Below are 14255 nucleotides of genomic sequence, written 5' to 3'. Positions count from 1 at the left end.
CTGAAGCATCTTCCAGCTAGCCCTGCAATGGGAAGAAAGGTCCAGTTTCTTCTTGAAACTGTCTAAATATGTAAGTGGCATGCAGTGTGCTGATTTTGGGGGATCTTTTCTTCATGGTGTGGGAAAGAAGAAGCAGGCAGCCAGAAAGAACTAGTTTAGAAGAGAAGGGTGGACCTCCAATAGGAAAGATAACAATTATAACAAATCCAGCTTCAACTCTAACATAGTGCTCTCTGATAGATACTATATAAAAATATTTTGTTTTTACTTTAAGAAAAAATATCAGATGTGTTGCAATAAACACAAAATAATGAAGCTTGCTTATTGGGGAGAACTAAATCTCATTGTTTCCTTCTCCTTCCCTGTAGGTTTGTAACACAACCACGGATCGTAAACATGCAGACACGTCTCTGGAGAAATATGTCACTGAGCCTGTCATGAGCATTGTGAGTGGCTTCTTCAATTCACCATTTTCAGATAACAGCACCAGCCTCCAGGTAAGGAAAAGAGACACAGGAAAATAAGTTATTCAGGAGAACTCAGGACTTCAAATAAGTCATTAAGGAGATATCTTCTGCTACTTGCATAGGAATGCTGTCTCTTTTCATCCTTCTTTAATTTCTCTTCCCCCTCTCATGCCACTGACTACCAGCTTAATCCCTCTTTAAAACACTTAATTCTTCATTTTAATCGCTTACATCTCAAACCAGTAGACAGCTCAGTGTGGTCAAAGTTACTTCTGGCTCTTGTGAATTCATTGGAGGGGATATCCTTGCAAAAAAATCTTTGTGTGAGGGAGATGCTGTACCCTGTGACAGAATGTGTGAGGACAGGAAAATCTCCTCTGTCCTTCTAGTGTGTACTGTGTTTGCTTGATATCAGTGACAATCTGAGGACAAATTGCATGATTTGGCCTATTTAGAGGTGCAGCATTGATTTCTGCTCCTGCCAGACCTAAAGATCAAAGAGAATTTAATGGAGCCATAACTTGAGTCTACAGGCTAAAACCCCCTTGGTTTACGTTGTGTCAAACAGTAAGGCAGCTGTGAGGAGATCCTTAAGGGTAAAATTCCGTGTTTGTTTTTGTTTTCAGACACACCAGCCTGTTTTTATTCAGCTGCTGCAGTCTGCTTTTAGAATTTACAACTGTACCTGGCCAAACCCAACACAGAAAGCCTCAGTGGAGTCCTGTATCAAGACTTTGGCTGAAGTGGGTAGGTGCCAGGTTTTACTTTGATTATTGCTCTTCATGTTTAAAGATCAGACTTGAAGTTTAATGGTTTTTCATTTGACTCTAGCATCCTGAAATTGTGTCAGTAATGATTTCAGAAATCCCACTTTCTAGGGCTAAATTCTTCCTTCATTTATAACCCTTTCCAACCTGCCTCATCAAATAGGGTTGTTAGGGTGAAACTGGTAGGGCAGAGGGATGAGCTTCCTAAGTGAGTGATGATTGAACTTTTAGCCATCAATTTTAATTTGATGGTTGAAACTCTTGATGATTTTAATTTTTTATTATCAAGCAGGTTATGATATTAAATCACAACATAAGCAAAAGCATCCTTGTTCAAATACATTTTTTTAAAGCTTCTTATCCTATATTAAAAAATACTCTTCACCAGAACATAGATAAGACTGGCAAAAGTTCATTAAGTTAAATTTCTGTAAATATGATTTTAAAGTCTTCTGCCATGACAGAATAAAGGATTATTCAATGTAGTTTCCAAAAGTCAGTGATGCTGGTTGCTCGTAGAATAAGATTTCAGTGTGAATGAAAGCTGAGTAGAGGCAGAGATACATAGAGATTGGCCAAATTCCATTGTTGATGCATTTATTAAAAAGTATTAATAAATAATGATAAATCAATATGAGAGGGTCCCAGAGCCATCTGCATCACTGTAACAATCTACTTTAAATTTAGATTTTTGGAATAGCTTTATGGAAGTATCATTTAACATTTTAGCCAAAATATCTCATTAACTTTCTGTGAGAATGTGAATAAGCAGTTACCTAAAAATTTAGCAACCTCCAGTTGTTTTATTTGTTGTGCAAATGATTTAATTATGGATCCATCTGGCAAAGGAACTTTGGAAGTTGAAAACATTTTATTTCCTTTATGTTATGGTTACTACAGTCTCACATAAAGCTCCATCTCCACAAATTCTTGTTTGTTTGTTTAACACTTATGTCCTTGCTCTTCTCTGGCATTTCTGGAAGCAGTCATCAATAAATTACTTTCTTTGGGAGTCTGGGAAAAGGGGGAGAAGCAGGGCAGGTGAGAGTAGTTTTGAGACCAGCCATGCCCTCTGTGTGCTTGTAGACAGCTCAATGTCTTCATTTCTGTAGAGCTGCACCTAAAATCAAATTTAGCTCAGATTGGTCGTATTATCTTATCAAGATGAGGCTGTTTGGAGACATCTGAGCGTGGCTTTATTTTCCATTTGGCTACATGCCCACAGCACACAGCTGATTCTAGCGTGAAAATTCCCAGCAAATTCCAGCGATCCAGAGCTCTGCTGATTGCTGGATGAGTCATGCCAGGCTCTCACTGGGCTTTCCCTTCTCCCAAGGAGCATGTGCTAGGACAAGAAGAAAAGGCCTCAGGTTGCACCAGGGGAGGTTTAGGCTCGATGTTAGGAAAAATTTCTTCACAGAAAGGGTTGTCAAGCACTGGAACAGGCTGTCCTGGAAAGTGGTTGAGTCATCATCCCTGGAGGTATTTAAAAGATGTGTAGATGTGGCACTTAGGGATTTGGTGTAGTGGTGGACGTGGCACTGTTAGGTTATTGCTTGGACTCTATCTTGAAGGTCTTTGCCAACCTAAATTATTCTATGATTCTGCCCTGTTGAGACAGCCAAGCTGAACTTGTCCCCACAGCAGCTTGAGAGGGAAACCACAGGTCACCCAAAGGGGATGGCAGATCCAGATTCATGCCAGGTGTGCCAGCCCATGAAAGGGCTGCTGAGCATTGGTGGGCAGTCTTCTGTGTACCTCTTGTTTCTGGGGGGCTCCAGGAACGGCTGATGTCTGGAGTTTGCTTCAGATATGTGACTTCGTTCCCTATTGTGGAAACAGTCACTACAGTCCTTTCTTTCATTCTTTTATCCTGTTTTCTTTTTTCTGGAGATGGTTTAGAATTGCTTTGGCTTTTTTTGTTGTTTCTTTTTAAGTAAGCTCTTGTGCTGTCCTATGGGTCCAGGCTCCTTCTTGTTTCTCTGGCTTCCCACCCATGGGCCTCCAGCCATGCCTTGGTCACTCTCAGGTGTGGCAGAGCAGACCTGAGCTGCTGGTGAAGGGCATCACTCCATGTCCTCCTCTGGGACTTCCCTGCAGTAGCAGCAGGACCTGCCAGGCTGGGAATCCCTGGCAGCCTCAGAGCACCTCTGTGAAAGCACACAGCATCCCCATTGCTGATTTTCTTGCCCATGTCATAACAACTGTTCAAGGATTCATTACTAATCCACTAATCCAGCATGGTAAAATTGTGTCATGTCAGACAATTGCCACGTTGTTATTGTTTTATTTTGACAGTGCAGAAGGGAAGAGTAAGGGAAGAGGAGAGGGTGATTTCCCCAAAGAGCAAGTTAGCTGGAGAAGAAGTGGAAGCAGAGTTTTTTACAAAGTCCCCTGTGCAAAATTTGCCTGGCCAGCAGAGATTTTAACTGTGGGTGATACTCAGTGTTTTTAGGCACAGTGGCAAACATTATGCCTGGGTTAATGGAGCAGGCCTGCTCTTCTTCATGGAAATATTCAGAAAAAACTACCCCAGCTGAGGATACCAGAGGCTTTTACAGCCAAAGCCCTTCTGTGATTGCAGTGGGTGCCTGGTGCCTTCCTCTGTCGGGTGTTCCTCTGTCCAAAATGATGCTTCACTTTGAGAAGCCAGAGGCATCTTCCAATATACAAACATAACAACTTCTTATGCCTCTTTTGCTGGTTGCGTATGTGGACCCTTTTTTCCTCCTCTTCTGACTTGAGAATGTGACAGCTTTAATGTTAGGGCCTTCATGTTTCACAGCAGGGCTTAAAAAAACCCTCTAAAAAGATTATGCCTATATCAGAGAGATGGAGTATTGGACATATTTACAGCAGGGACGAAAGACTTCTGATGGAAAATAAATGTAGTATAGACCTGAAAGAACAAAATTTTTTTTTTTGTTTGGTTTGTTTTTGTTTTTGTTTTTTTTCTGTTGGTGCGTCATGGCCCTGGACTTACAAATTATTCTCAGGGGGAAGAAACATCATACACAGATTTCCCTAGATATCAAAGGTCCAGATAATAGCACACTGTTTGAACAACATATGCTCTGCTCAGTGCTTCCTGGTTTGTTGCTGGCAGGTGGATGCAAGTACTGCCTCAAGAGCTGAAGATCACTACATCTGCTTTCTGATGAGCACTGTAAGAATGTGCAGTACCTTCCAGGTCAAAAAAAGGATATCTTACAGAAGCTTATTTCTTATAACTCTAGTACTTCAACTCCACTTTACCACTAGGGAAAGACTGCATAAGCTTTTCTAGCCTCACTTGCTGCTTTGTCTCCAGGCACTTTCCTGCCTCCAGTTCAGCAGGAAGGATAGAGGCTTGCTCCCCTTCTTCAACAGACCCCTCTGGCTCCAGGAGATTTGGAACAGAGATACCAATGTGAACCAGGTTTCTGTTGCTCAGGAAACATTTGGCTGCTTGGCAAGAATAGAAACACTTGTGAAATTACATATATATAAATATAAATATATATATATATATATATATACATACATACATATATGTGTGTGTGTGACTTGTTCACAGGGATTTCTGAAGCAGATTATCACACTGGTGAGAATGAACACATACATGTATCACTATGGCCTTTTCTCTTTTATTACATCGGACTGAGCTTTTGCTTGAAAATACAGTCCAAAAAATGAATAATCAAAACAGCTCCCATCTCCCTGGTAAAATAGCAACAACTGAAAAATATTTAAAAGGTCCTCAGACCTTTGGGAAAACAGAAAAAATAAGACATCCAACCATTTATTTCAAATGAATTCATTATCTAAGGACTTTCAGTTCATGCATTTTATGATCTTTGCAAGGTCAAGAAAGGTGGAGGCCAGTCTTAAAGTCTGCATTTTAAACTAGCTATTGTCATTCTCTAAAGATTGGGGAATATCACCTCTCCTCACAACCAGAGTGTATATCTTAAATTGCATATCCTAAATGGTACTGAAGCAGGTCTTCATGCAAAGAATTCTCCTGGCTTCCTAATTAAGGCAGCAATTCTTGTGTCTTCACCTCTGAGCATCAGTTTTCTTTTCTGTTACAAGGGCAAATTCAGTTGTCTTACACTCTTGTCTCTGTAGTGTCCATTAGTTTTCTCCTTCATGTTTTAAAAAATTGAATCTCTCCTCTGGTATTGTATCTGTCCCAAGGATGTGGTATGTCTGTGCCAGTGCTGTGACCACCAATAATGAAATAATTGGAATTTCCCAGATGAGTAAACAGTGCCAGATAGGAACCTGCATCTTGTTTCACTATGTCTCTTGGCAGACCCTTTGAAAAAAAAAAAAATCTTTTAGCAAGCGAAATTGCATTAGTCATTATCAGATTATGTTCCAGGATGTTGCGCAGGAGAAGCAAAAGGAGAATTCTTGTTTCCATCCTACAGAATTTGAGGTGAGCCCTGTAAGATTGCTATTTCCTATGTTCAGAGCTGGAACAGGTACAGAGGAAGCACTGCTGTGGTGGTCAGGGGAAAGGAGAGCTGTGTTACTGGGAGAGAATTCAGAACCCCCACATGTTTTGCCTAGCAAAACACAGACCTGTGTTGTTGCTCTTTAAAAGTACTTAAGAAGATAAATAGTCACAGAGACATTTAAACTGAAGGACAGTGCTGACCCAAAACTAACTGGACATAAATTACACTAGGTTGTAAATAACCTAAATAAATTTAGATTGTAAATCAGAGGATTGGAACCAACTTTGGAAGGATGTCCTTGGTCAGTGGGCTGAGAGAAAGTGGAGGGAGGAGGGATGGCACATAAGCTGCCATCATTTAAAATGGGGCTCAATAAATTTTTCCAAAGATATTTAAGAGCATGGGTTCTCTGTAACAGAGAGCAGATGGTCTGAAGGTGTAGTGAAGTCCTTTCTAGTTGAGTATTTATTCCCTAATTTAAAGTCACCAATACCTCCTTGTACAGAATCCAAAGAAAACTCTCCTCTGGTTCTTCTTGACCATGCTTTTGTGCCCTTTAAAGCCCTTTATTTTTCCCTGACAAATTACAAATGCAAAATATTAAATATAAAATCTGGGTCACATTTTGTTGCTTCTTTGGAATTATTATGTGTATTTTAATGTCCATATATGTTATGGACCAATTTTCATATAACATTCATATAACAATTTTTTCAGTCCTGAAAATACGTTTATTTCACTTCCCATTTGAATTTTAAAATCTTTTTCCCATTTTATAAAAAGCTAGACCTTCATTTTCAATTTTTAGTTCAAATAAAATAATTATCCTGTTGTTACTTTTTTGACAGCAAGAAGAATACATTTCAGATGAAGCACATATTTTATTCTATTTTAACTGTTTGTGTTTCCCTAATTGCAAGAAAAATTCAATGATGATCTTTTTACAGGCTGATAAATATTTTAGTGTAGATTTTCTGTTGGAAAAAAACATTCAAGTGAAGGGTACAAGATTGGCAGGTTTGTGTCGTGTCTACACAAAGCTTTTATTTCCCTTAAAAAGTCTTGCTGTTGCTAGCATTAGTGTCTCTCCATCCAAATGCATTTGTTAAGCAGTCAGTAAATGATTAAGGAGCTGGAGGGACTGATTTATGGAACAAAATTAATTGAACTAAATATGCATCACTCCGTTACGTGACAACTGGGAGGTGTGGGGGAACATGATAGAGCTGTCTGCGACTACCAGGGGGTGTAAACTATGAGCAGAGCAAAGGATTCACAGCCAGGTACAGCTGGGGCTTTTTCCTGACCCACACTGCCCATCACATTCCTCCTCAAGGGGCTCCTAGGGACCACATGCCAGCGTGTCCCCCTGAAAACCCACACCAGGGGTGCTTCAGGGGAATTAGCTGTGAAGCCACCACACACTGTTGTGTTCTGTATATACTGCAAAAGCTAATGGAGTGAAATTTAAAATTAGGGAGCAGTAGGTGGAAATAGCAAGAACAGCAAGGTTCCTTATGGCAAGATAGATTATTCTGAAGAATGGGCATGTAAGGAAAATTACAGGCAAGGGCTACTTCCTGGAAATCCTTAGGACTAAATTGGTCCTCAGGCAGCAACACAGTGAAAGGACAGTGCTTCAGGAGGCATTGCTGAAACAGGTCCAATTGCTGTATTCTGTGAAGAGAACTACATGGAAGTAATTTAACAAAATAACACCTGGGCCCATTTCAACCTCTCTGGGAGCAGCTGGACTGTGGACTGGGGCTTCACTGGAACTTGCTCATCTAGAGTACCTTGATTTTTACCTGCTTGATTCTTAGCATTCACGGTGCCCTTTTCTTTTGAAAACTATTTCATTGTTTAAGCAGTATGGGAGAGGAATGCTGCTGATCACTGGATGCCCACAGAACCAGCCAGGACAGGGCATGACATTTTGCTGTGACCTGGCTGAATTTGCGGCACTGTGTTCCTTACCACTGCCACAAGTCGTGTTTGCTCACTTGTCTTGGCTCATCTTGTCTCTCTTGCTGAAAGATAATTGGGAGCAGCAGATTGAGAGTTAGTAGTTTAAAGGATTTCCCAGAAATTCCATCTCCTTTGACACTGGCAAAATGGTGTTGTGTATTCAGGATGTAATTAGCCCCATGCACAGTGCCCTAGGTGGGAAATGGGCACTGTATAAGCCTGGCACTTGCCCTCCACTGCAGGGCAGAATTTACCTGTGCTGAAGACATCACAGAATCACACAATATTCTGAGCTGGAAGGGACCCACAAGGATCATTGAGTCCATTCTGGTAAGTATCCTGCTAGATACTTATGTACAGACAGCCATGTAGCTATTTCCCAAGTTCATCAGTCAGATGAAAGACAGACTTTTACCCCCTCTTGGCTCCTTTGTCTACCAGCTCCAACCATACTTTTCAAGTTTGAGTGCTGTCCAAAAGTATTTCTAAGTGGAACAAAAATAAACATGCTTTTAAATATTTGATGTTGATGCTTTAAGGGAGATTGACACATTTTGAAGAGGAAAGCAGCCTACAACACCTAAATTAAAAATAAATATTTATGTTCACATTTGTTCATCAGCTTTCCAAAATGTAAAAATATGTTTCATGTTATTTTAAATAATGAAATGTGAAACAAATGAAAGCTAAACTTTCTACAAGCTGAAAAGAAATAAGAAGACAAAGGCTTTGTTTATAGCTTAGACTTCAACAGTGCCCTTTGACAACCAATACAAATCTTAATTACAAATGGAATTATACATGTAAGAACTGCTCAAAACAAAGGAGTAGTTTTTTTTCTCTCTCTGGTTTTCTTTGTGATAGTTTTAATTAGCTGCAACTCTTTGAACAATCATAGTCCTTGACTGCTCCTTAGACAATGATGGAAGTTGTTAAGTTCAAATGGCATCTATAGGACTGCAGAAGCCTGGGTTTTCCTCTGAACAGTGTGCTCCCCATTGCTAAATTTATTCTTCAATATATAAGGATTCTGCATACATTCCACTTAATTGAGAAGTGAGGATTGTCCAGTAGCATTCCAGTGATTGACATGAGGACACAATAAATTGGATTAATAGGCTGCAGCACCCTACCCATATTGGCAGAACTTTAATGGACTTCTCTAGTAAAGTAGGCAGCAACAGGGCAAATGTGTTTTGAAAAAACAGCCCAGTTGAATTATATGGAAAAACAATCATTAGAAATAATGGCCAGCCATACATGGCATTTTCCACATGTAATCAGGAACCTGCCTTCAAAACAAATGGAGAGAGGAAAAGTCAATTTGTGTCTTCCCAGCTTAACCTAATTTTTTTTTTTCAATTCCCTGTGGCTAACTATTTAAAAGAAAGTGCCTACCAGAAATGGAATTAGATAATTCTCTTCCACCCCAATGGAACAGCCTGATCCATGGGGGGAAGCCCCAGTCCTGCATCAGGATCCAGCCTTGCAGTGGGAAGAGAGGAGGGTGCCCTGAACCCGTGGGATCCATTAGAGGGAAGAGAGTTTCTCTGACAGAGCGCCCTTGCCACAGTCTCTGAGGCTGGGGGTTGAGGTGTCACAGCCAGATTTAGTTTTATAATAAAAGCTGTCATTTCAGTCTAGTCCTGAGGAGAAGAGAAAGTTTGTGCCTGGGATCTGTGACTCACTGTGCTTGGCAGCACTGCAGCTTTCATTCATCAGAGCTGTGTGGTGCCTCTGCCTGCACATCCTCCCGTGGGGCTGGAGGCATGGGCTGTTTGGGACAGAAGGGCATCTGCTGCCTTCACAGGTTCAAGACATAAAGCTGGATATGTTTTAGAGCTGGGAGGGAGAGATGAAGTATTTTTGATGCCTTCCCCCACTGTGGAAAGCGTGTTAGTGTGGAAAGGTGGGGAAATGCCTCAGAGAAACGTTGTGCAGAACTGCAATTTGGGCTAATGGTTCTTTAAAATTCAGCTTATTTCAATAAGGAAAACAGAAAAGTTACTTACTCATGGTCATTATTACAAATGGATTAGAACAGGTCCATTTTACTTTTAAGTTTTTATTACACAGAAGCTGTGCCACAGAAATTAAGTGAACTGACATGGAATACAGAGCCTAATCGCTGGAACACGACCTGATCTTTCAGAGATACTGATCACAGACTCACAGAATGGTTTGTGTTGAAAAGGACCTTAAACAACATGCAGCTCCACCCCCTGCCATGGGCAGGGACACCTTCCACTGTCCCAGGTTGTTCAGAGCTCTGTCAAGCCTGGCCTGGAACACTTCCAGGAATGGAGCAAACTCTTGTTTTTTGGTTGAATTTCAGACTACCAATGCTGAGACAAAGAACACTGTCACTCTGATCTCCAGTGGAATGGAGAGGAGCAGCTAGCACAGAGATTTTACTAGGGGAGAGGGCAGATACCTTCTAGCATTGCCATTCAAACTTCCTTTTCGAACAGCTCAGGATGCAATTGTAGTTTAATAGTGGATGTTCTGTAAGAATTCCTGAAAGTCTCTCCTAATTTTTTTTAAATTCTCTCTACTGTCATTTCCTGATTCTTAAGTCTAAAAAAGAAAAAAATATTAATTTTTTAGCTATTGATTAAATTCTTCTAACTATCAGTTAGACTGTCAGATATTTATTAGCTACTGTATCTATTGCGATGGCATCCAGACACCATCCAGGAATCCAGGGTTTAGCAACCCTAGCAGTATAGGAAACCCAGAGAGAAGAGGAGACAGTCTTTTCAGAATTAATTGGTAAGCACTTGGTTCCTCAAGGTTTTCACAAGAGAAATACACAGTTAAGCAACAAGAGAGAACTTGTGATAAATTATATAAATGTGCCTATGTCCACTAGAAAGAAAAAATTCAGAATTTCCTTCTGAATAGAGTAAAAATAACTGTTGAAATAATAACACATACTCCTTTTGTTACTCTTAATAATATCTCTGGATTTTTTTCAAGTGAGTAAAAAATTTAATATTGTTTTAAAAAATAAATGTCTGTGAAAATATATACTGGAAATGACCCTCAACTCATTTAAAGTAGTACAGCTTGCTTTCTTTAACTAGATTATTGTTGATTTCTACCACTTAGGAATGCTTATTTTTAAGGGTTCTTATTTTTAGGATCCTTATTTTTAATACCTGTTGAAGTGAGATTACCCTGACCCTTAACTTCAACGGGATCAGGCTTTAGCATGCCATAATCTCTGTAAGATTTTAAAGTTTTTGCCACTGTAAATATCTTGGGTTTTTCCTTCCTATTAAAGCAAAGAACCGTGGGATTGCGATTCCAGTGGATTTGGACAGCCAGGTGAACACCTTGTTCATGAAGAGTCACTCCAACATGGTGCAGAGGGCAGCCATGGGGTGGAGGATGTCAGCCCGCAGTGGACCTCGCTTCAAAGAAGCTCTTGGTGGGCCTGCCTGGGATTACAGGAATATCATAGAGAAACTACAGGTACAGAAATAGCAAATGGCTTGGGCAGCAGTGAGACTGCAGTTACCTCACATGTGCCAAATGTGGAAAATACCAGAGACAAGCCCAGTGAATTTTTAGTGCTGGATGAGAGGACCCACTGCACTTCTGTGTGGGGGCAGCTGAAGGCTCAGCTCTTCAGGATCAGTATTTGGCTCCTACAGAAGTCAGAGAAGGGTAGGAGGTATCACAGAATGAGCTGAGCTGGAAAGGTCCCACGAGGATCATTGAGTCCAACCCCTGGCCCTGCACAGACACCCCAACAATCCCACCTTGTGCCTGAGAGCACTGTCCAAACACTCCTGGAGCTCTGGCAGCCTTGGGGCTGTGACCATTCCCTGGGGAGCCTGTTCAGTGCCCCAGCACCCTCTGGGGGAAGAGCCTTTTGTGATACCCACCCTAACCCTCCCCTGACACAGCTCCCGCCATTCCCTCAGGTCCTGTCCCTGATCACACAGAGCAGAGATCAGGGCCTGTCCCTCCTCTTCCCCTCGTGAGGAAGCTGCAGAACTGCAGTGAGCTCTGACCTCAGTCTGTTCTTCTCCAGCTGAACAGACCAAGTGCCCTCAGCTGCTCCTTATGTGGCTTCACCTGCAGGCCCTTCACCCTCTCCATGTCCCTCCTCTGGACACTTACATTGTGGTGCCCAAAACTGCACACAGTGTTCAAGTTGTGTTCTCCTCAAAGTGCTCCACAGAGCATCATCTCCTTTCTGCCTTTTTATGGCCACATGTCCTGTTCTGGATGCAGAGGAGATACTGGAGGTCTTGTTTGTGTCACTGGAGATTGCCATGAGATGGAGATCACCTTGTGCATGTAGAGCCTAAACAGCATCAGGGGTTTATGACCTGAGAAAACAGCAGGACACAGACAAATGGAGGGGCCCTAAAGACCAAGGACACAACCCCTGAGTTAACACATTAACTGTGTGTGATGAGCATTGTTTGTCCAGCACACCATCATCCTAACTGTTGTCACAAGTTTTGTGAGTACTGCTGCAGAGGAGAAGTTTGAAAGAGAGTAACAATGGGCACCTTTTTCCCCTTGCCCTGTGTGAGGAGTGGCATGAAAAAAGGCTTGAAGTGTCTTTACAGCCACCTGGGTTGCCCAGGGCTCTTGCAGCTGGGCATCACACTGGGTCAAGCAGTGCATCACACCGAACTGTGCACGCCACAGTGATTCTGTAAGTAGTTCTCTTGCAGTTATGGATGTTCTCCTGTCTTCCCCAGGACGTGGTGTCCTCCTTGGAGCAGCAATTCACGCCCATGATGCAAGCTGAATTCTCGGTGCTGGTTGATGTGCTGCACAGCCCAGAGCTCCTGTTCCCTGAGGGCAGCGATGCCAGAATAAGATGTGGGGCTTTCATGTCCAAGTAAGTGGTGTACAGAAGGGCCTATTTGCTTCTTTGGGAAAGATGGCAGGGTTTTAACATTTTCAGAAGCACTTACCTCTGGTTTTCAGCAGAAACTTGAGCATGCAGGTGTCCAAGTTCACTGTTGAAAGCTTAAAGTGAGGCCTTTTGCTCCATATTTTATATTTCTCAGCAGTTTTGTTGTCTGGAGAGCACAGAGAGAGAGAGGTTGCTTGCCTTACCTGCTAGAAATGGGATGTTAATGGCTTGTTAAAATTGTGGCAGGCTCAACGTACTTCTGTATTTTCAATGGGCTACTTTTGCTATTACATTTCACCAAATCTACAACAGAAACATAGATTTTTCCATTGCAGAATTTTCAAGAATTTATAATGAAGCAGTGGGCTGCTCAATGCTCGTGGTTTTTTTGTTGGATTTTTTTTTTTTGGTGCAGCAAATTGATATTTTAATTTTAAACTGCCAACAGCTTTTTGAAAATACATTTCACTGGGACCCCTGTCTGGTCTTGAATTATTAGATGTTTTATTTGCAGTCTGTGCATTGGAATAGAGTCTTGCAAATTTTTTATTAGTTCTCAAGTGAGATGCCCTCCCCGCCCTTGAGAAACTATAATTTAAACAGAGATAACTTGGGGGAAATGAATGCATTTGGCAGCTCTCCTGATTCCTTGGTTATTTGCATATTCTGCAGAGGTAGCATTTTAACAATACACTTTATATGTTTGGAAAGATTAAAAAAAAATAAATTCAGTTTTGAGATTATCCTATCTGATGTTGTCTGTCCAAACTCCTGTTTGAAGCCAGCATCAAAATGCAAAAAAAAAACCCCAAAAAACCTGTCCAAGGCCTTCAGACTTCCTCCCTTCTTATTTTCACAAACATTTCTCCAACAATGTGTGAACCAGTGCAAGGACCTGTGCACAGATCTGTTCTGCACAAAGACAGAAAGGCTGCTTCTGGTGTCGGCTTCAGCTGACTGACATCCAAACTCCTGTCACAGTCATAGCTGGAGACAGAAATGGACCTTGTTTTCTGGCTTGTCAAGTGGTTGTGTGAATGTATACAACAATTATGCTTCATCCAAATGTCTGTATTTCTGAACACTTCCATGTAAGGATTTTTGGAAATCCTTTTGGCTGAATACCACTTTAATTATATCATAAATATATTATAACCATCATAGAAGTTGGAAGGTGTAAAGGTTGTAGCTTTTAAAGTATGCAAGATGCATGGTGAATCCTGGTTACCTTTAAATAATGGTTAAAATAAGTTACCTTTAAATAAAGATGAAATAGCAAGTCTGGATCTTAATCTGGAAGCCCTCATAAAAGGTGGATGTAGAATTGTGCCTTCTGTATGGGCAGTACAATATGCAAATTGACACAAAAATATCCCAACACCTTGAAACTCCCATTTCCTTTTTAATTATGATTTCTCTTGACCACTTTTATTCCCTTTCCTTGAGGAAAAATATAGTGATGGACAATTTTTACATAAAGAAATTGTAGTATGGCTTAGCAACAATGTGAAATGCTCTTTGAGTTTTAATATTTCACTTTCAGGTTGATTAATCACACAAAAAAGCTAATGGAGAAAGAAGAAAAGCTGTGCATTAAAATCCTTCAAACTTTACGAGAAATGCTTGACAAGAAAACCAACTTTGCAGAAGAGGTACTGCTACCACTTTCATATTAAATATAGAACTAACAGCACAGTATTAATAACAGAATCTAACATTATTT

At 40.9% G+C, this 14255-nt stretch overlaps 1 protein-coding gene across 13 annotated transcripts in view; it reads left to right on the top strand.

Annotated features, from left to right (window-relative positions):
- The window catches only part of ITPR2 (inositol 1,4,5-trisphosphate receptor type 2), a 259828-nt gene that overhangs the window by 133837 nt on the left and 111736 nt on the right, over positions 1-14255 (top strand). For all 13 annotated transcript variants that reach the window (XM_086885021.1, XM_086885019.1, XM_086885012.1 and 10 more), the window contains 5 exons: positions 369-497; positions 1094-1214; positions 10934-11124; positions 12372-12514; positions 14076-14184. In XM_086885021.1, the coding sequence (XP_086741147.1) occupies positions 369-497; positions 1094-1214; positions 10934-11124; positions 12372-12514; positions 14076-14184 (693 nt within the window). The remainder of the gene's footprint in view (positions 1-368; positions 498-1093; positions 1215-10933; positions 11125-12371; positions 12515-14075; positions 14185-14255) is intronic.

Source organism: Cyanistes caeruleus, chromosome 4 (genome assembly GCF_971803275.1).
Source record: "Cyanistes caeruleus chromosome 4, bCyaCae1.hap1.1, whole genome shotgun sequence".
Classification (NCBI taxonomy): Eukaryota; Metazoa; Chordata; class Aves; order Passeriformes; family Paridae; genus Cyanistes; species Cyanistes caeruleus.
This window is presented reverse-complemented; position numbering and strand designations above follow the sequence as displayed.